At 44.7% G+C, this 22,319-nt stretch overlaps 1 protein-coding gene across 1 annotated transcript in view; it reads right to left on the bottom strand.

Annotated features, from left to right (window-relative positions):
- Positions 1-22,319, bottom strand: part of Dner (delta/notch like EGF repeat containing) — a 164,211-nt gene that overhangs the window by 25,987 nt on the left and 115,905 nt on the right. Inside the window, exon 9 of the mRNA XM_042679326.1 lies at positions 6,507-6,629. Within this exon, the coding sequence (XP_042535260.1) occupies positions 6,507-6,629 (123 nt within the window). The remainder of the gene's footprint in view (positions 1-6,506; positions 6,630-22,319) is intronic.

Raw genomic sequence — 22,319 nt, 5'->3', positions numbered from 1 at the left:
GATTCAAACTTCTCCATGAAAACTTTCCCAAGCACTCCAACTGTCTTAGGGCTGGACATTTTCAGGATGTTTCAAAAGTGCCGACGGACACATCTCAAGCTTGGCTTCGTTGTTCCTTGAGAGGATCAGCCTTGCTCTGTTCCCCCAGGGAAGTAAGAAGAAGAAAAAGGAGGAAGTCTTATTTGCTCTTGAACCTACCACAGTCCTGGAGAAGAGCCAGGCACACAAAATGCCCGGCATGCTTGTTTATTAGCAAGTAGAATGTAGCAAGGGAAATAATTTCATCCAACAAAGAATTCTTAGCCTTTCAACTATAAATTTATGTAGTTCTAAAGACGAACAAATGAAGTACAATGTGATCAAACCTTTTACGGGGTGATCTCATTTCTGAGATGGCATTGCCTCCAAAACAATCCAGAGAGTATGAAAACAACATGAATAAAGATATCCACCATAGAGTTATTTTTCAGAGCCCCAGGGCCAGCACAATCAGTGAAAGCAATCAGATGATCTGCTTATCAAGAGGATGGGGAAATCCCCATGAGAGCATTTTATACAACCACTGAAAAGAAAATGAGTACGAATTGCTAGCACTATCTAAATCAAACCCAGTCCCAGATTAAGTATGGGCATGGTACAAAATTGTGAGCAAACTATTATTGCTGCAAAAACATGGACAGGCCTTCATTTATGCTGGACATGCTCTCTGTTATGGTATAAAACTATAAATTTTTCTGATTGAAAAATTTGATTTTAGTATGTTACTTTGCTTTTCCTTCTTCCTTTTTTTCTCTTCCTTTTTACCTTCTTTCCCCTTTTTTTTTCTTTTTTTGGCAGAACTGGGGCTTGAAGTCAAGGTCTTGTTCTCTAGGCAAATGCTCTCCCACTTAAGCCACACCCCTAGAGGCCTTTAAATTTTTGTTACTTTTCAAACAAAATCTCACATTTATGAGAGACTGTGGTTCTCCTATTTATGTTTCCAGTGTAGCGGAGATTACAGATGTGCACACAGACTTTTTTTTTGAGATGTAGTCTCATGAACTCATGGCCAGGGGCTCCCCTTGAGCCATGAACCTCCAGATCGCTACTTCCCAAGTAGTAAGTAATACAGGCATGAGCCATTGAGCTCAGCTAGTATGTTATCATTAAAAATTGCAGGGGTTTTTTCCTTGTCACTAAACATCCCAAATGAGAATATGGTTGATCATTTAATTTATCCTTCTAGAAAGGAAAATCAATCTAAGATAAGCTGTATGTTGACTTTTTGATACTCTGAGGTTGAGAACAGCTGTATGTTGACTTTTTGATACTCTGAGGTTGAGAATACTAACTAAAAGTTGTATTATTACCACCATGAACTAGCTTTAAACTAATTTTAAAGGAAGAGTCAACATTTTGGTTCTGGAAAGAAATGCGTGAGTGTGTGTATGTATACATGTGTTAAAAACTTGCATCTTAAGCTGAGCACCAACGGCTCATACCTGTAATCCTAGGTACTCAGGAGGCTGAGATCTGAGGATCACGGTTCAAAGCCAGCCAGGGCAGGAAAGTGTGTAAGACTCTCATCTCCAATAAACCACAAGAAAACTGGAAATGGTGCTGTGGCTCAAGTGGTAGAGAGCTAGCCTTGAACTGAAAAGCTGAGGGACAGCCCCCAGGCCCAGAGTTCAAGCCCCATGACCGACAAAAAAAAAACAAAAACAAAAAACAACTTGCATCTTAGAAAAACATTTGTGTCAGCGTCCTTTATTTAATTACTGTCTTACATAGTACTACTAATTCAAGTAAATAGAGCTACTGAGCTTTCATTTTGTATAAACCACCATGTTATGAGTTTCAGAAGATTTCAAAAGAGAAAGTCACTGCCTTTGCTGGTTACAAGGTAACACAGATGAAAATAAAAGTCTGAAGCCAAAAAGAACAGAACACAAGGCTAACTGTAATTGTCACAGCAAATGGAAAGGAGATCTGGGAGATCAGATCACGTGTGTGGGAATCCACTCCAGCTGGTAGACAGAGATGAACTTAGAAATAGCAAGAGCAGAAGGGAAGGGGGGGAACATGCTGGAATGCCATCACATTTGGTGGACAGAGCTGCAGCAGACAGAGGAGGTGGGATGCAGAAGGGACCCAACAATCAATGTGGACGTGGGATCTACTGAGTCAGGAAGGGGAGGGAGAAGCTTGTATGACACAGAGCAATCTGGATTTTTCCTCACAGAGTTCCCTGAAGTGAACGGTGTGCTTTCAAGGCCATACAAAAAGGGTTAAGTAAAGAAGACAAGGCAAACAAACAGGGGCGCTAACTGTCCCGACGCTCAGGAAAACTGGCATAAGAAGCAAAGGAAGAAGCCAAGCACTGGTGGCTCACACCTGTAATCCTAGCTACTCAGGAAAGCCATCTGAGGATCAAGGTTCAAAGTTCAGCCCAGGCAGGAAAATCCAAGACTCATCTCCAGTGAATCAGCAAAAAGCTGGAAATAGAGGCCTGGCTCAAGTAACAGAGCACCAGTCATGAGTTCAAGCCCCAAAGCGGGCACATACATACTCGCAACATACATACATGCACACACACACACACACACACACACACACACACACAAGCAAAAGGGAAGGAGGGACCTTTAAGTAGAAAAAGGACAAGAAGGCAGAGCAAGGGTCTCCATTCCTTTTAATCATATGAAATGTATTCAACAGTGTGAAACACTTTGTTTCCTCTTTAGCCACACTATTTTTCTAGCACCACTCGCTTCAAAAGCATTCCTTTCTTGTTCACACCAATTCCTCTTCTGAATCATGAGTCAGTTTTGGTCATCTGTCCATTCTTGCACCATTGGCATGAATGTAACAATAATGGAAGTCTTTCTCAAATGTTCTGAACTATACTTATGTAATTTCCTGGTTTTAAGAAAGTTCCATTCATTTATTTAAGCTTTTAAAACATCTGGCAGTAAAAATCACTTTAAAGAAGGAAGATTAGCTGGGCACTGGTGGCTCATGCCTGTAATCCTAGCTACTTAGGAGGCTGAGATCTGAGTATCAAGTGTCAAAGCCATCCCAAGCAGGAAAGTCCATGAGACTCTTATCTCCAATTAACTACCAGAAAACCAGAAGTGGCTCTGTGATTCAAAGTGGCAGAGAACTAGACATGAGTGAAAGAGCTCAGGGACAGAGCCCAGGACCTGAGTTCAAGCCCTTAGTTCAAACCCCACAACCAATTTTTTTGAAAGGAGGAAGTTCAAGCCTAACCCCCACCCACTGTCTAAGTAAGCACCAGTTAGTGTTGATATTGGCTTATCTGAGTTTCCCAAGTCTGTGCTGGCAGACTGTAAGGAGACACACACTAGCAGAAATGCTTCCCAGAGGGAGAACATGGACCATCCATCCCAGCAGGAGAGAATAGCTCAGGATCTGGTGGCCTCTCTCCTCCCCCTTTTCTTGATCTGGACCAGACAGTGTGATCTGCCCTTTTGGTCTCGAATTCTTTCCACTTTCCTTCCCCCTCCTATCATTCTTATTCTAATTTCCTTACTTCTAAAAGTTCTACCACACTGCTACAATGTGAGGGTTTATTGACCTCCTTTGGTTCACAAGTCTTACTTACACTTAAGCCTAAATGTCTCCATAAAAATAGCAAAGTTAAACACTGCCCATTAATGAGATCTCTTTTATAGTATTTTTTTCTTTTTTCTTTGCCAGTCCTGGGGCTTGAACTCAGCCTGGGCACTGTCCCTGAGAGTCTCTTTGCTCCAGACTAGCATTCTGCCACTTGAGGCACAGTTCCACTTCCAGCTTTTTTGGTGGTTAATTAATGAGTCTCAGGGACTTTACTGCCTGGGCTGGCTTTGAACCTCGATCTTCAGATCTCAGCCTCCTGAGTAGCTAGGATTACAAGCCTGAGCCACCAGCGTCCAGCACACTCCATGATCTTCAACCATGTTGTTAGTCCATGGTGTCTGCAAACAAGGTTTCTCCAGCTCTCGGTTCTTCCTCCACGGTAGTCATCCCTGACCTTGCTTCTCGTGTCCCTTCTCCGTTTGGAGCATCTACATCTCAGGCAGGGGCAGACCTCCTGCTCTTCCCTCACAGTTGCTATCATTCCACCAAAGTTTTCAGTTCCTCTTTTTTTTTCACGTCTATCAGGAAGTACTTTCCTCTTCTGAACATCCAAATTCAATTTTGAGAAGTAGGAGTGCCTTTTTTTTCACTTCCCCTCTTGAGTGTTTAGAATTATGTTTTTATTTCTTAAGATTCTTCTCCCTGCTGAAGTTTCTGGCACCAGCTCGTCATCCTGGCCAGACTGGAGAGTGAGCATTCCTGAAGACAGGCAAGCCTGGAGACGCTGCTCCAGTGCGAGAGGGGTCTGGGCGCCCCGACAATTGAGCATCTCTCCAGGAAATGCACCTTACTGGTGCACCTCCAGCCGAGTCAGGTGGGATCAGGGATGGTGAATGTAAACTCAGGCTGCCATCTTCCTTGAGCGATGGATGGACATATTTATAGGGTAAAGGAAAGGAGCATGAATAGAGCTCCCAGCTCAAGATGTACAGAACGGAAGTTTTCAGAATGATGGAAAGGGCAGGACTCAGAGCCTATGAGGAAGAGTTAACCTTAAGTAGGGTGAGGAGCACATGATAAACCTGGAGCAGAAAAACATTTTAGTGATTGGGTTTGCAGGTACGTTTGGAAGGCAAGAATTCTCCACCCACAGCACCTGAGAGGATAACCAGAAGTTCAATTTCTTGGGCCACATCCTGGACCCAATAAATTAGAAACTTCACGCTTTGAGGACCATTAGTGTAGTGTGAAAAACTGGACATATTTGAAGATTTTACAGGAAATGTCTTTTGTTCCCTGAATGAGAGAGTAGATAGGACAGGGGTGGGGTCAAAATACGTCTGGAGAAACTGTCCCACATCTGCAACAACCATGGAGGAAATGAAAAAGGCCAGAATCACAGCCCTCGGAGGCACTGGAGATGTAACCACGCATCTTTTGTTGTTGAGTACTGAGAACATTAGCAAAGGCTCTCTGATAAGGAAGCAAGGGGCATATTTAAAATACATTGAGTTCATTTGTGTGTTCCTTACAAAGAAATCTAGTTTGTAAAATCCTATCATAAACTAGGTACGTTTAGCAGTTTTCACTTTTGTGAAGTACACTCAACCTACTAATTCTGTTATTGAAGCATCTCAAAACAATCTCTGGAAGTGTTACTGTCCTTATTTAACACAAAGAAAAAAATCGAGATTAGTCAATGCCCAGGCTCCACAGTCAGCCCCACGATCAGGGTGAGTTCGCTGGGTTTCCTGATTTCTTGTTCCCTTACTTTTCTTTCCAGAATTGAACAAAGTCTCTATTTCTCAATGTTCTGAAAGACCTCTAACTGAATAAAGCAAAAATGTCTGCTCTCGTGCCTTTGATAAGCTGGAGAAGTAGGTTTTCAGTTAGTATCACCTCCTCAAAGCAGTATCAGATCTGCAGAACTTAAAGACATGGCCCAGTTTTAGCCTTCTCAAGACTTCAGCAAACTCTTCAGTGTGGTATAGGAGCCCTTGGTCTCTCCAGAAAGATCACTGAATAAAGATAAGCCCATCCAAAAAGCAGCAGCTATGGTTACAAAGTAAGGTCCAAGGATGAAGTAGGTGGCAATAAGAGCGGGGGGTTAAGGAAAACAATAAACAAGGCCATGAAAGAATGACAGAAACCCGTCCCTGGCCTTGTGGTTAGAGAACTGAGTGCTGCCACCAATAAGCAGCTCTGCTGGCACAGTGCCCATCCTCAGATGGGGGTCAGAGCTGAGAGGAAGCCACAGAGCCCGTGTACTGTGGCCAGAGGCCGAGGTGGAGGGAGGAGAAAGGGCTCAGGGACCCGGCTGGCTGGATCATGAAGAATAACGCTGCCATCTACCTCGAGGGGCTTTGGGGAGGACTGGATGAGTTAATTCACAGAAGCCTTAGAACGTGGTCTGCTCCCTATAAACACCTTGTCAAGGTCAGCTGTCTTCTGGAGAGGCGTTGACAAGCATCTACACAAACGAATGCACGTTTCCCTCCCGGCTGGCTTGTTTAATGAGGATTTGAGGATTTGCCAGTACATAAGATTCTACCCATCTCCCCCACCCCCACCCCCAGCAGAAAACAAGGTATCCTGTCTTCCCAAGACACAGGGCACAGTCATGTGCTTTCCTCTGCCACTGTGCTCAGACCCTCGACCCCTGACCTGTGTCTGCCAACCCACCTGTGGCAGCTTTTCCTATATCCAAAAGAAAAGAAAGTTGAGATATGAGAAGCTGGAAAGGCAGGAGAGTGGTTTTGCAGGGAAAGAGAAATCTGAGGCTTGTAAATTGGTCTCTCTGGACCCATCCATCATCCTAACCTCAGTATTTGATTCTGATTCTAAACAGATCCCTGCTCCAATTAGATAAAGGTTTATGCATGAAGGGTGCGAACTCCATGAGGTCACTCTGCGCCCCGCTGGCATGAGAAAGCCAGGCATCTGCTCACCTTTGTATTCCGCCAGGCACACGCACTCATAGCCATTAACCAGGTCCCTGCAGGTGGCAGCGTTCAGGCAGGGCGCAGACAGACACTCGTTGTATTCCTCCTCGCAGTAGAGGCCGTGGTAACCTGGAAACAGAGAGAAAGGCCCGCTGTCAGTGCATCCCCTGAAAAGCCACACAGGCCAGGCAGCTAGAAGTGGGTGGGGATTCATCAGAGAGTAGCTACAGACAGACAGGGTTTAAGGAGCTGGGTCTTCAGAAATAGCATTGAAATGTGAATTTGTACAAAGTAGATGAAGGGGGGAAAACATTTTTAAAAAGGGTTATTTTTCTTTGTTTCTCTGTTTTAAAAAATGTACTTCAAGATCTATTGGCTATAGAGATTTTTATTTTATTTCTTTTTGGTTATTATAATGGTGATGTACAGAAGAGTTCCAGTTACATAAGTCAAGTAATGAGTTCGTTTCTTTGGGGGCTCTTCCAGGGCTCTCTTCCAGTTTTTCCCTCCCATGTCCACTCGTAAGGTGTATAGTTCATCATCAACGCGGCGTCCAGTGAGTACCACTGCTGCATTTTTTCATCCTTTGTCCCTCCATTTCTACAGCGCCCCTTACCCTCCCAAAGACATACAAATGAACAAACAGAACAAAAAGGAAAGAAAACAAAAGAACAACAAGAAAGAAAAAAACCTCTTGTTTTCATGTCTGGAGTTCATTTCAGTAAGTATTATTTTCTATGATCAGATGCACATAGGCATCGTGCCTTTCTGTTCCTCTCCTAAGAGTATCTTCCTTTGGGGTCTCTGTGTGTGAATGCCTGGAGACTTGTACAATTTGTTATGTCCTGGTATTATATATCTAGCTTCCAGATATGAGAGAAAACATTTGCCATTTGTCTTTCTGAGCTTGGTTTACCTCACTTAACATGAATTGTTCTTAGTCCATCCATTTCCCTGCAGATGGCAAGAGATTATTCTTTCTAATGGTTGTGTAAAATTTCATTGTGTATAATAAATAACACATTTTTCAGATGTATTTATCTATTGTAGGACATCTAGGCTTTCTTCCTTCCTTCCTTCCTTTTTTCCTTCCTTCCTTCCTTCCTTCCTTGCTTTCTTTCTTCTTCTTTCTTGTTTTGTCCTAGACCAGGAATCAAACTGGCTATTTGATGCTTGCTTTCACTCACTGGTTGGCAATCTACCACCTAAATCATGCCTCCAGCTCCAGTAAAAGTCCTTGAGTTACAAGGCCTTGAGTTCAGGCCCCAGTACCATCCCCAAAATAAAAAAAAAAATAAAATAAAAGCAGTGATGTATTTCTTTTGTTTTTCAAGTTCAAATAGGAAATTAGCTCAAAGGGCTTAACTGAAATTACTGTTGAAAGGTGAGGGTTTTTGTTTAAAAATAAAATTATATCAATGACAATCCTTCAAATTGTGCCAAATGTTTTAATTACTAAATATATAATAGAAATGAAGACCAAGAAATCAATAATTCCATAACAAAGTCAGCTTTTGTGCTCCTATTTCCAAACAGGTGTTTATTCTAAAAAGTCAGGAGACAACATTCTTTGAGATTCACTCAAAAGTTACGCTGTTTTCAACTTTCAAAAACATTTGTTATTGCCAACTTGCAGTGAAACGAGGCCATTTTTTTTTCTGGCCCTGTCCAAACAACAAAAAACATGTGAGTGCTTTCAAAAGTCACCCTGACTGTGTTAGTTCTGAATCCAGATAAGCTGAAGAAAAAAAATAAACTCTTGCACAAGTGGGAATTAGAACTGTGAGCTTTTCCCCAGCTTTCCAACACTCTGCCGACCCTCAAACTCAGAAAGGCCTTTAGCTGTGCTAATGCGAGTGTGTGGAATGCTTTGTTTCTTGCACCTACCACAAACTAGCTCAAGCTCACATTTGCATTATTAATAGAGCACTTCTCAAAGGCATTGCCATTTTAGTTAGCTTGGAACTCCTTTCCAAATTTAGGCAACAGTAATAGCCTCTGAGGTCTTGACCTTCCAAAGACAGCTACACCACGGGTCCAGGTTCTCATTCTTCTTTCAGGACTCTGCTTTTTGTAATTTTGGACATGCAGTTCCTATTTTTCTTTATTAGAGTTCCCGATAATCTAGAAAAGAGGTTCCCAACTAGCAACAATTTTGCTCCCCACCACCACCACCACCACCTCAGAATACATTGGCAAAGTTTGGAGACATTTTTTGGTTATCACACTGGGAATGAGCGAAAGGGCTATTACTGGAACTTTCCATGGGGAAAGCCAAGAATGCCACTCACCAACCACAACGCACAGGAAAGCTGTCATGACAGAAGGCTCTCCAGTGAAACAGGTCAATACAACAGGTGGAGAAACCCTGTTCTAAGGTCATGGTTCAGCAATATACAGCCCGCAAGCCAAATCCATCCTACTCTGCTTATTAAATAAAGTTTTATTGAGATGCATCCACTGTGTATGGCTGGGATGGCACTGCAGCGGCAGGCTGAGTCGTTGTGGCAGAACTCATATGAGTGGAGAGGCAGAACAAGTTATGGTTGTCAACCATTTGCTGAGTCCTGATCTAGAGTCAGAAGAAGCTTCTTTCTCTCTGTAACAGCTTGAATATAAACTTCTCAATATATATGGTTTGTAACTGTTTCCTTCAATTCCACAGGTTGCCTCTTTTACTTTGTCAACTGTTTCCCTGGTTGTGCAGAAGGCTTATAGTGGATTTGTTGCAGTGCCTCCTGCTGGTTTTTGCATTTGTTGCCCATGATTTTTAAGGCATATAAAAGTAATCATTGCTGCAACCAATGCTTTTTCCCCCGCTAGGAATGCTACAGTTTTAGTTCAGATCATACACTTTCACTTGACTCTTTTTTTGGGGGGGGGTCCGGTCGTGGGGCCTGAACTCTGTGCCTGGGCGCTGTCCCTCAGCTCTTCAGCTCAAGGCTAGCGCTCTACCACTTGAGCTACAGCGCCACTTCTGGCTTTTTTCTTTTTGCTTATGTGGTGCTGAGGAATCGAACCCAGGGCCTCAGGCATGCAAGGCAAGCGCTCTACCACTGAGCCACCTTCCCAGCCCCTTCACTTGACTCTTGTGTGTGGTATGAGATAAACGGCAATGCAGGGAAAGTGGCTCAGCAGTAGTGCTTGCCTTGCATGCATGAGGACCTGGGTTCCATTCCTCAGCACTACATATAAGCAGAAAAAGCCAGAAGTGGCACTGTGGTAGAGTGCTAGCCCTGAGCTGAAGAACTGAGGGACAGTGCCCAGGCCCAGAGTTCAGGCACCACGACCACCACCACCAACAACAACAGCAACAAAAAGATAAACAAACAACCTTAGAAATAATAAGTGTTGCTGTGGATGTGGAAAAACTGGAACTTGTGCAATATTGGTGGGAATGCAAAATGGCGCATTTGCTCTGGAAACCAGTATGGAGGATCTTCACAACCATTAAAAATAAACTCCCATAAGATCCAGTGATCCCATTTCTGGATGTTTAATGAAAAGAATTGAAAGCAAGATCTCACAGATATATTAATACTACTATATTCCTGACAACATTACTCAGTAGCCACATAATATAAATAACCTAAATGTCCATCAGAAGATGAATGAATAGAGGAGATGTGGTATGTGTATACAACTAAATATTGTTCAGTCGTGAAAAAGGAGTAAATATTATCATATGCTCCAACATTCAGATAAACATTCAGGACATCACTCAAGATAAACTAAGCCAGCCACAGAAGATCAGGTTCTCATGATGCTAATAGAGAGGTCAAACGAAGCAAGAAGTAGACAGTACCTGGCAGGGATAGGAGAGGGGAAATTAGGGATCAGCCTACTGTTCAAAGTGATCCAAGGTGAACAAGATCTAAAGACATGCTTCACAACACAGGGTAAATGATTCTCCAACGTATGGTGGAAAATTTGTTGACTATTTAGGAGGCTAAGATCTAAATTATCTCAGTTCAAAACCAGCCCAGAAGGAAGATCTTTGAGACTCTTATCTCCAATTAACCTGTACAAAGCTAGAAATGGAGGTGTGGCTTAAGTGGTAGAGTACCTAAGTGAACAAAAAAAAAATCTAAGGGACAGGACAGAACCCTAGCCCTCAGTTCAAGCCCCAGGATCAACACACACACATACACACACACACACACACACACACACACACACACACACACACACACACACACACACACACACAGTTATTAAGGGTAATTTTGTATTATATTTGTCCTATCATAGTAAACATAAATATTGGATATATAGAGTTAAATGTCTGTTGGCTCCTTTTCCTAACCATAATAACCTTTTGAATACTCAGAATAGTCCTGAGCAGGATCTTTTTAGCCACGTTTATCCTATCTGCAGATCTTTTTTTTTTTTTATCAATTTGGAAGGATAATAAATAACCCTCCACACATCTTTGACCTCTGAATTGCAGTATTATTTACACAGACAAAAATCAAAATCAAGCTTCAGGAAATCAGCCATAATTGTTTCATATTTTGGATGGCACATGAGGAAGAAATTGTGCAGAGATAATGAAGCTGGTGATGGTATTTTTCTTCTTGAAAAGGGGATGGGGAACACAGAACAGAAGTTTCATCGTCTAAAACTGTTTCTTCAGAGATGGTAACATTTAAATGCCTTTATGGAAATATCAAGGCACCCCTTAGACTGGGTGCCAAACAGCATTAAGTTGGACTGCTTGAATAAAAAAGAAAGAAAGAAAAGCATTCCTTGCAAAAGAGAAGAGTTCTGTGAAAATGAGCTGGCCACCCCCTGCTGATAATTAATTCAGGCAAACAAATTAGCCCAGGGCAGCATGCCCAGGGTCTGAAAAGTTAAGCTAGTCCAGGGAATTTTTTAAAAAAGACCAGAAGGGTCAGATCATTGTGGCTTCTTCAGGGTATTGTATTTCATTGTCACCAGTCCATGTTTGCATGATTTGTTCTGGAATATTCAACTCCAATCACTTCTCTAGACTTGAGAGGACACAGCCTCATTTCCCTCCGCCCACCTGAATCTTGGGAAGAGCAGCAGTGGAGAAGGCTGCTGTGTTTAGAGACCGGGAGAGGAGGGGGGGGGGGCAGGTTGTGAAGACCAGTTTAACTTCAGACAGGCTAAGTTTAGGGATCACTAGGAAAGGTCCTGGTGGCAGTTAGAACGGTGCAAAGGGGACGGAAACAGGATAGTTGTCTGAACATGGCATTGAAGTTTTCATCAAGGAGAGAATGAAAGGCAAGGAGTGTGGAGTAATTTCCTAGCATAGTGGCGGCCTCGGGAGAGTGAGGAAGGTAGGCAGGGATGACCCTTGACAGGTAATCCTCATCCCACCATGGGGTTTCTGGTACCTCAGACTTCTGGCTCAAACATTTCTTTCCATAATGCCCTGGGTGCCAGCTCAATCAATGGCACATGCACAAGCCATTAAGCAATCAGCACAAAGCCCAGGGGAGGAGCTAAAGAAGAAGCCTTGTGCTATAAACCACCCTCCAAGAGGACTCCATTGGGCTCTTTGGGACCCTCCCGGGATGGAGAACCACCTTCTTTCATGGCTTTCCTCTCACTTTCAACTGAAGTTAAAAACACATTCTTATAACATGTCTTATAACTCTTTAGTGGGCAGAGAAACAATCCATTCCCCTAGACAACATAACAAGGTCAGTCTCACCACTAGAGGAGAAAGTATATGGAGGAAACAGAGGAGGGGATAGTGCAGATGGTCAGGTGGAACAGAGGAGCCGGACCTTCACACTGGACAGGAATTGGAAAAGGAGAGGAGAAGGGTCCATGGTCCAAATTGTCCTGGAAGTCAGGAAGGATGGAAGTCAAGGAGGGCTGATTGACAAGAAGGATGGAGTGTAGCAGCTGGATTTGCAGGACAGGAGGTAACTGTACATTCTCAGCACTGTGGTTCTTGCTGAGGCTCCACTTCCCCTTAGAGGAGGTTTTGGAAGTCGTGGGCATGGAAGGTCATTATTAATGATGAAAGGATTCTAGAACTTCGAAAACAGAGACAAAAAAAATTCTTCACATCTGGCAATGTCTGGGATATTCCTGCCCAACACAGAATGTTCTAATATCTTACATACTGTAGGCTGTCCTACAGTATGTAGGACATGGGGGTAGATAACTTTCCAGGACTAGAACTGAGCACTGCACAGTTCTGAGATGAAACAAGCTGTCCTAGAATATACTTCTGGGCAATTAAGAAAAGATGATACCAATCTTTGCTCACCATTTTGGAAAAAACTTCGTAAGAGCAATAGCTCTCCTGGAATTTAAGTCACTAAGTAACAACACCTACCTGGTAGCTGGTGGCTCATATCTGTAATCCTAGCTAGTCAGGGACTGAGATCTGAGAATCATAGTCTGAAGCCTACCCAGGAAGAAAAGTCCATGAGATGCCTGTTTCTAATTAACCCCCAGAAAGCTGGCCGTAGAGCTCAAGTGGTAGACTGTCACTCTCGAGTAATAAAGTTCAGGGACAAAACCCATGCTCTGAGTTCAAGCCACAGTGTCAGCACCAAAAACAAAACAACAACAACAAAAAACCTATATTGTATCACAAAAAAAAAAAACAAAACCAGACAAACATATCCATAAGCAGATAGGTAATTGACAGCTTCTCTCTTAATTCATCAGGAGCCTAATCAAACTTTATTTCCAAGTTGAAATCCCACCTTTTGGAAAATTGTAACGTTTCACCTGTGTACCAGATCCTTCTGCAATAAAAATACACAAGTACACACGTGAAAAAGAAAAAAACAGAAAAATCACATCCACAGACAATGCTGTGTGAGGTTGCTCCCCGACTCACCACTCTTTCTGTTCATCTCCAGCACAGAACTTGGAAGTGCCTAAAATCACGTTTCCTACATTCTTAACATGATCGTGATCTCTTCCTCTACTGCAACGTAAGCTTGATGATCAAGGCCTCCATTGCAGGGTTCACTACTATAACCACAGCCTCTTCTATGGAAAAGCTATAATCAGAGAAGTTGAATCAGCACCAAAATGCTACTGACAGAGCACGTGTCGGTGCCCCAAGAGTCTTGGGCACAAAGCTCAGGGCGGGGAGCGTACATCTCCCCAGGCGGGGAGCTCACAGACCAGCAGCCAGTGAGTGGCACCATCGCGTGCCAGGCACTTCACCTGTGTCCTTCTTCATGAAAACCCCAAGGCCTGGCGTGACTGGCCCCAGTCACAGAAGAGGGATAATGTAGTGAAATGAGGAATGTGGCCCAGGGCCACGGACTCAACCTAGTCACGTTTTACCTACTTCTCCATACCTCCCTCCAAGGTACTTCCTGGTGTGTTAGTCCGCGAGGGGATCCACAACAAAACACCACCCCCTGGTCGAATTTCCATCATTTTGGGTGCTGGACAGCCAAGATGTCAGTGGGTTTCTTTTATCCCGATGCCTCTCGCCTGGGCTTGGGGATGTCCGCCTTCTCACTGCATTCTTGAGTGAGTTGTTCTCTGTGTGTGTGTGGACACTCCTGGAATATCTCCTGAAAGGACATGGCTGTCCTTTAACAGGGGTGCTGTTGTATACGAGCCCCGTCCTTATGCCCTCGGAGATGTTTTAATTATCTTTAAGTAGTTGTATAGGGGTTTTCAATTCAATACTCCTTGAGCTTTAATTATGGCTTTAAAGGCCTGTCTCCAAAGACAGCTGCCCCAGGGATTAGGGCTTCAATACACAAATTTGGAGGGGGGGTATATCATTCTTCCTGTATCATCTCAATTCATAGCTTCTCGGTTGTGATATTAGTCCTTCCTCCGTGCCCTGCCTTCTCTGAAACTTCACTTCCTGTAGTTTCAATCATCTACCACAAATCACACAAAATGGACAACTCCAGAAATAAACAGCTCCTAAGATATAAATCGCATGCTCTTTTGAGTAGCATGATAAAATCTCACTCCATCTCTCTCCACTCCTCCTGGGACATGATTCATCTCAGTGGATCACCTTCTGTATCCAAACTGTAACACAGCCCGCTTCCACATCCATAGCTCCCCTTGCTAGAGTTTAGCCTATCATGGTTCAAAACCATTTGGGGAAGGAACTGGGAAAGACTTGTTTTCTTCTCCATATTCCCTAAGCAACACACTAAAACAGCTATTCACATAGCATTTACATTGTATCAAGAACTATAAATCAGGGGCTAGGAAGATGGCTCAGTGGTAGAGTGCTTGCCTTGCATGCATGAGGCCCTGGGTTCCATTCCTTAGCACCACATAAGCAGAAAAAGCTGGAAGTGGCGCTGTGGCTCAAGTGGTAGGGTGCTAACCTTGAGCTGAAGAGCTGAGGGACAGCACCCAGGCCCAGAGTTCAGGCCCATGACTAACAAAAAACAAACAAACAAAAAAAAGAATTATAAGGCAGATACAGATGGTTTAAATATACAGAGGGAGCAGGGCATTGGTGGCTCACATTTGTAATCCTAGCTACTCAGGAGGCTGAGATGCTGTGGATTGAGAGCCCAAAACCAGCCCAGGAAGAAAAGGCCTCAAGACTCCATCTCCAATCAACTAGCTTGGAAGTATAGCTCAAGTGGTAGTGTACCAGCTGTGCACAAGCAAGCAAGCCAGCTGAGGGCGCATAAGGCCCTGAGTTCTAACCCCAGGGCTTCCAAAAACAATATGTGACCACTACATGCTTTTACAGCGGACTCGAGCAGGTAGCGATGCGGGTATTCATGGGGCAGGGGGGTCTGGAGGACAAGAGTGTCTTTTGAAAACCCCTGTTGCTTATCCTTTCTATTAGACAAGCCCCCTGACAGATTCGAGGATGTGCAGTCTTCAACTCATCAGAGAAAAGATTGCTGGGCCTTCCTTGTGCTTCATCTAAGACCAGGCCGGGATGACTCTCCAGACGGGAATCACCCGGGACTCGGGTGAGGCCAGGGACGCTGTCACACAGCCGTGAGCGAGGGGCGCGCCCTGCCTCACCGTGTTTGCCAGCGTTGGCCCCTCCCTTCCGTTAGAGGCACAGCCTGGCTGTCTCCACACCGCTGAGGTGCGTGTCTAAGTCAACGCGCCTCCAGCCTACGCCATGTGTACTCCTGACTGAGCTCTTTTCCTCGCCAGTGCCCATCACATCATCACATTGAAAAAAATCTACAATTATAAAACTGTGGTTGTAGCCAGATGGCATTCACACATTGGGTGACAAATTCTGGCAAATCATCCTGCTTGTGTCACCTCTGGAGGGCGATCTGTGTTTCCTGCTGCCTAGGAGAGAGATGCCCAGCATGGTTTCCCAAGCACAGTGGCCATTTGCACAGCCCGCCATGTGCTCAGGCCCCAGTGCAGACTGAATTCAAGGGCAGGGCAGATTTCAAATGCTGGAGGCATGGGGTGCTGTGTATCTTTGCTTTGACAAAGCTGAAGGAAGTAGTGGGGGGGCGGGAGTGGTGTCAGAACTCAGAAGTTTGTTTCCCCGCTTTTCAGGATGAGTAGAGAAATGTGAAACATCCCATATGTCTGCCTTATTCAAGTCAAGGCTAGTTCTGAGAGAGCAAATACTCCACCTTGCCCAGAGTACTTAAAGGTGGCGTCACAGAGAACATAATCCTATTATGTGAATAGGATCATCTGTGAGCGTTTGAGTTCTGGAGAAGCTCACAGATGAACCTGGAGCCCCACAGCACTGCAGGGCGTCAGGTGCTGCTTTCATTCGTCTGCAGAGTTTTATTATGAGGAGAACTTGGGGAGGCATCGATGGTCTGTCTCTCTCCCTCTCTAATATCTCCTTGCTGGCAGAGACACAATAGAAATAGACTTAAGAACAGGACAATACACAGGCAAGAAGTGCTGTTTACGTTAATCCCATGAAGCATCTCGAGGCTCTGTTCTAAGCAGGCCTACTGACGTCAATGGACACCCAGACACTGGCTGAGTAATCACACCCAGGCCTCAGCCAGTGAGCAAGGAACATGTCTGAGCGCGTGGGAAGCTGTGGAGGTAGGGTGGGGGAGGCAGTGGCAGTCAGGTTGCTTCTTTCTTTTCCTTCCTACTTTTTTTTTTTTAGCTTTTCACTTATTACTCGTGGCACCTGGGCCAGAAAATAAAACAGATTGAACAAGATCCAGGTCAGTTCAGCCAACATTTCCACTCACCTTGGTTCTTAGAAATATCAAACTGAACGGATCAAAGATAGGGGTTGAAGTGTTAGATTGTGAAATCTCTCTGTTATGGCATCCTCTATAAACCCTCAACTCCTTTCCCGGGCTCCCAGAAAGAAGAGTGACAGAATTCACTCTTAAGCACATCCTACTGGCTCCTTTTGTACATGTCTAGTCTCTATTACCTCAAAGACTTTCTGCCTTAAATAACAAGGTAGGGAAAGCTGATGATTATCTATGCCTTGGCCTTGTCCATCAATTCAGTCTTTAATTCAATAATAATAATTAAGTGCCCAGTAGGCAGCATGGCCGGGTTGCATGGTAGATGAAAGCAGACAGAGACACTTAGGGATAAAATACTAATCAACCATCCAAAGGAATGTAAAACCATCGCAAGGCAAGTGAAAGCCAGAGAGGCTGTGGGGGAGGCAGTGGGGACAAGGCCGTGAGCTAGCTGCGCCCTGGAAAATGGCCCGGATGGAAGAACACAGAAGAGTGAGTAGAGGGGCCACGAGAAACTTCAAGGCAAGACAAACAGCCGGAGCCAAAGCCCCATGAGGCCACCCCACAGGGACCCCAGAAGGAGAAAGCTGAGGTCCTTGAGGAGCAAAGGGCTGAGAGAAACAAGAGGCAGGCGGGTGCCAGACCTGGTGACATCTTTAAGAAAAAGGAGAGAAAATCAGTTACCTCTCGGAGATCAAGTAAGACCTGCAACAATCCATATGAAGAACAGTGCACAGGCTAGCGCAGTAAAAACCTAGGAGAAGGGGGGTGGGCGTGAGGGGGAAAGGCCAGGCAATAAAGGTCAAAGGTCATTTTAAAAGCCCAGTGAATATCCAGTGAAGAACAGGAGGCGAGGGGGAGAGGGGAGAGGCTGAAGGTCAATCAGAGGCTCCTGATGCCGTCCTTGCATCCTGAGCAATGGGGAGTTGACCTGCACTGAGCCCTCACTAGTAGGAAGGGGCTGAAGAGGGGCTGGAACGGAAAGCAAAGCAAACCATGTTCCAGACGTAAACATTAAGCAAGTGAAAGGGAAACAAAAGCAAGTTGAAAGCAGCATGCATGAGTTTATTTTCATGAGGATTTGTCAAGTTCTGCCTAGGCAACCCAACACTGATGTAGGTCCGGAGGAGACAGATCATTCTGTAGCTTAAAAGGAAAAGTCTTGGGTAGGAAGAAAAAGCCAGGGGTGGAGGGAGAGCAGGAGAGGAGAGAAAACAGAGAGACAAAGAAGTGTGGAATGAGCAGAGGAAAAGAGAGCTAGAGGTCCAAACGTATCAAGAAGGAGACAGGAAACAACCACAAAAGACACAGAAAGAAAAGCCCCCAAAGATTGCAGAGAAACTGGTGCTGAGCGTGGTGAAATTATATCCGGCAGAGAGCGGGGCCTCTGCCGGGAATGTCCTAGGTCCCTAGGGAGCAACGACCACCAGGAGCAATGACCTTGAGCAATGACCTTGAAGAATCACCAAGACAAGAAGCAGAGGAGGATGGAGGGAGAAGGTGCAGCTTTCGAGTGTGGAGATGCGGGACCACTGTAGGAGACTTACTTCCCGAGTTACCCTTTATTCAAGTTATTCAAGCCTTTATTAAAGGCTTTTCTGCAAGTCTTGAGAGTATCCGCGGGTTGAAGGTTCCACAACACCCAGGGGTGTGACTGTGGGTGCGGGGTCAGTGGGTGACATTTGCCATGAGGCATCTGCTGCCCCGGGGGGCACGGGGCGAGGGAGGAGGCCCCGGGCCTGGGCTCCACAGGACAGCGCCTGGCATTGCACGGTGGTGCGGAGTGGTCACATGGCCTGCGACACAAACATGATTAAAACGGTCCAGATGTGACACCTCGGAGTGGGCGCCGGCCTCGCCCACGGAGAGGGCTGGCGTCATCCCAAGGAGACACCCTGGGACCCACCAGTGCAGGCACCAGTCACCTGGGGAAGCACTGCGCGTGAGGGCGCACCAGCGTAAGCACTCGCTCACTGTGTGTGAGTACCCGCTCACTGTGCCCGGAAGTTCAGCCCAGCTTTCACCAGCCGGGAGCTAAGAGGCCTGGACGTTACCAATTTGACATTCTGCTTCTCTTTGGCTTTCTTAAAACCTGCCCTTTTTTTTTTTTCCTTTTCCAGAGTCTTTGTCCCCTGAGATAAACCTCTGGGCTGGATCTGGTGTCCTGCTTGGAGCTTTGGCTCCCTGCTCCATATTTGATCCTAAGATGAGTCTTTCGTTTCTTTTACGATGGCGGATTCTCCTCTCGCTTCACTGGCACTAAGGGGGGTGCTTACTCCACCAGAGTAAGCCAACTGGGTTTGCTAAGAAAATGAAGTCACAGGCAGAAGAAGGCTCATAAGTGCAGAGCGTTTTGCCTTCCAGGTATCTTCTTCACACAAATATCAGTAAAACTGCCTGGGAAAACATTTTCCAAAACTGTCAGCAGTTTTGTTAAGGGATTGTTTTATATATATAAATATAAACATCACGCCGGGCACCAGTGGTTCACACTCATAATCCTAGCTACTCAGGAGGCTTAGAGCTAAGGATCAAGATTCAAAGCCAGCCCGGGCAGGAAAGTCCATGAGATTCTTATCTCTAATAAACTACCCAATAAAAAAAACAAAGCCATTAGTCCATCTGTGGCTCATGTGGTAGAGTATTAGCCTTGAGCACAAAAGCTCAAGGATAGCACCCACACCCTGAGTTCAAGCCCCAGGACTGGGACACACACACACACACACACACACACACACACATTACATATAGACATACGTGTGTTATAATTTATACAATGGATATACATTTTTATATAACAATTATTATTTGTAGTTCCAAATCATGCCACCTAACATCTGGTTGGATAGAAAGAGAACAGGTAATATCAGAAAACCTGACTTTATTATAGACACTCTTTATAGAGGATGGCTGAAGGCCACCCTCGTTTAGAAAGGGAACTCTCCTGAGAGGAGTCATTTACTGACATAAGGAACAGCCATAATAAGGAGATGGATTTCCCCTAAAGCGCTTTGTAAAAGAAGAATTGCACCTTTTAATATATAAAACAGAAAAATCTTTGGCAGCATGAAAAATCCAAAAACCTCTCTAGTTTTATTAAGAAGAGAAATTATGAAAAATTCATGTTTGAAAGAAAGAATATTCCTAAATACATGATAGGAAATCACACTACCACAAGCTGACTATACATTCTTACAAACTGCATTCCTCTTCAGGAAACACTTAAGGAGAAATGGCAAGAATCCGCTGCTGGCGGGGCAGTTGAATTGTGGCTGTGCTTGTGAAGGGCACCAGAAATGGAATGACCTCAGGAGGAAGCTGTCTGAATGCAAGCACTTGTGTATACAAAAAGGTTTAACCTTAACCTTGACTATCATCTTGAGGATTTTCTCACCATGTTTATGTACACATTTCTGAGAAGTCTTCTCTTAAATTGCCATGGGAACTAGGTTACAAACTAGTCCATCTCTTTGAATGTGATAGTTAGCCTTCTTAGGACTTTTTTCCCCATGTTGTTTTTGGCCACTAGAGGGTGGATTCTACCTATGATCTATACCAGCTAAAAGGAGACAAAAGTCAAAAATATAACTAGAGCTGGACGCAGATGGTGGTTCAAGCATATGATCCTTACTGCAAAGAACACTGAAATGTGGAGGAGGATGTTTTGAGGCCAACACACATAGATAAGTTCACTAAACTCCATCTCCAAAATAACTGGCAAAAAGCAAGGCTGGAAGCATGGCTCAAGTGGTAGAACATCAGCCTAGCAAGTATAAAGACCCTGATTTCACAATCCATGTACTGCTAAAAAAAAAAAAAAAAAGGCAAAATAAAATGGAAAAGTAAAAAAAAAACAAAAACAAAGACCAAAGCCAGGTGCCAGTGGCTCATGCCTGTAATCCTAGCTACTCTAGAGGTGAAGATCTGAGGACTGCAGTTCAAACCAGCCCAGGCAGGAATGTCCATGAAACCCTTGTCTCTAAATAAATACCAAAAAGAGCTGGAAGTGGGAGCTGTGGCTCAAGTGGTAGAGCACGAGCCTTGAGCACAAAAGCTCAGTGACAGCACCCATGCCCTGAGTTCAAGCCACAGGACAGAATGTGCATGCACTACACACACACACACATACACACACATACAAAATAGCAAACCAAATAAAGATCCCCTATGTTTTTTGGGGGGTTTTGTTTGTTTTTTGGGGGGTGGGGGTCCAGTCCTGGGCCCTGAACTCTGGGCCTGGGCGCTGTCCCTCAGCTCTTCAGTTCAAGGCTAGTGCCCTATCACTTGAGCCACAGCGCCACTTCTGGCTTTTTTCTTTTTGCTTATGTGGTGCTGAGGAATCGAACCCAGGGCCTCATGCATGCAAGGCAAGCGCTCTACCACTGAGCCACCTTCTCAGTCCAAGATGCCCTATATGAATAGGAATATATAATACAAGGAGATGCAAATCAAGCTACCAAACCATATTAAAAGAAGACAGGCTAGTCCCTTCCACTTAAAAGAAAGCTTAACATTTAAATATTCCTCTACAGTTCATAAACAGATACAGTTTGTAAACAAATCCTCTAACATATGATACCACAGTTACAGTTATCCATTATAAAGTAGACTATTTTTCCTATGGACTCTCTATGAAAATTACTTTTAAATGAAAATGCTTATAGTGTTATGATTAAAGCATCAAGATTAGAGAATGAGTAGAATGACAAGATGACATTTGACAATTTGATTGTACAGACGACCAGGCTTGGTTGAAGTTTAAGATAACTCCTTATCTTACCAAGAGATGCAGGAAAAGTCACCTTAAATCCCAGGTGAAATAGAGGGACAAAGAGTAAACAAATGCAGCGATGATACTCCCTGCACCATGTGATGGCAATGAACTATACAACTTATGGGGGGGGGGGCGGTGAATAAACCTTCATGTGATAGCTACCCGGGTGCTACCGGCTTTCCGCTTCCTTGCTCCTCAGAGTGTGTATGCACGTGCGGAAATGGAGAGGCATACGTGTGTGTGTGTGTGTGTGTGTGTGTGCGTGTGCATACTGTATGAGTCTGCATGTGTGCATGTTGGGTACCTGTGTTTGTGTGCATGTTCATGTATAGGTATGCATATATTTATGCATGTATGTATATTCATGTATGTGAGTGTGGGTCTGCATACGCAATGTATGTGTATACACGTGTCTGTGTGTATGTACACATGTGCATTCGGCCCCAGGAAGAAATCGCATCTGAGACTTGCTCTGTGAACCAATGGAAGGAGCGGTGAAGGGCGATCAGGCGTCGGAGCTGGTCCCGTGGCCGTGGAATCAGCTGTCTGGTGGAGACGCTGGCACTGCCCGAGCTGTGGGCAGGTGGGGGGCTGTGGCTCAGGCCCGTCATCTGGCAGTGGGAGCGAGTGAGCACCAGACAGCCTGGACTGCCTTGCCAGCTGTCCACAAACGCATACAGCTACAAGCCCAGCGCCGGGCAGAGCTGACCCAGCTACAGATGCACTGAACTGTAAGCAGTAGATGGATGTTTTGGTTTTGTTTCCTTGTCAGTGCCAGGGTTTGAACTCGGGGCCCTGCACTGGCCAGGCAAGGGCTCTGCCACTTAAGTCATGCCTCCAAGTCCTTTTTATCTTCTACATTATTTTTTGGATAAGGTATTATTTTTTTGTCCAGAT

This window comes from Dipodomys spectabilis, unplaced genomic scaffold, assembly GCF_019054845.1.
Source record: "Dipodomys spectabilis isolate Male_0828 unplaced genomic scaffold, ASM1905484v1 ptg000051l, whole genome shotgun sequence".
Lineage (NCBI taxonomy): Eukaryota > Metazoa > Chordata > Mammalia > Rodentia > Heteromyidae > Dipodomys > Dipodomys spectabilis.
This window is presented reverse-complemented; position numbering and strand designations above follow the sequence as displayed.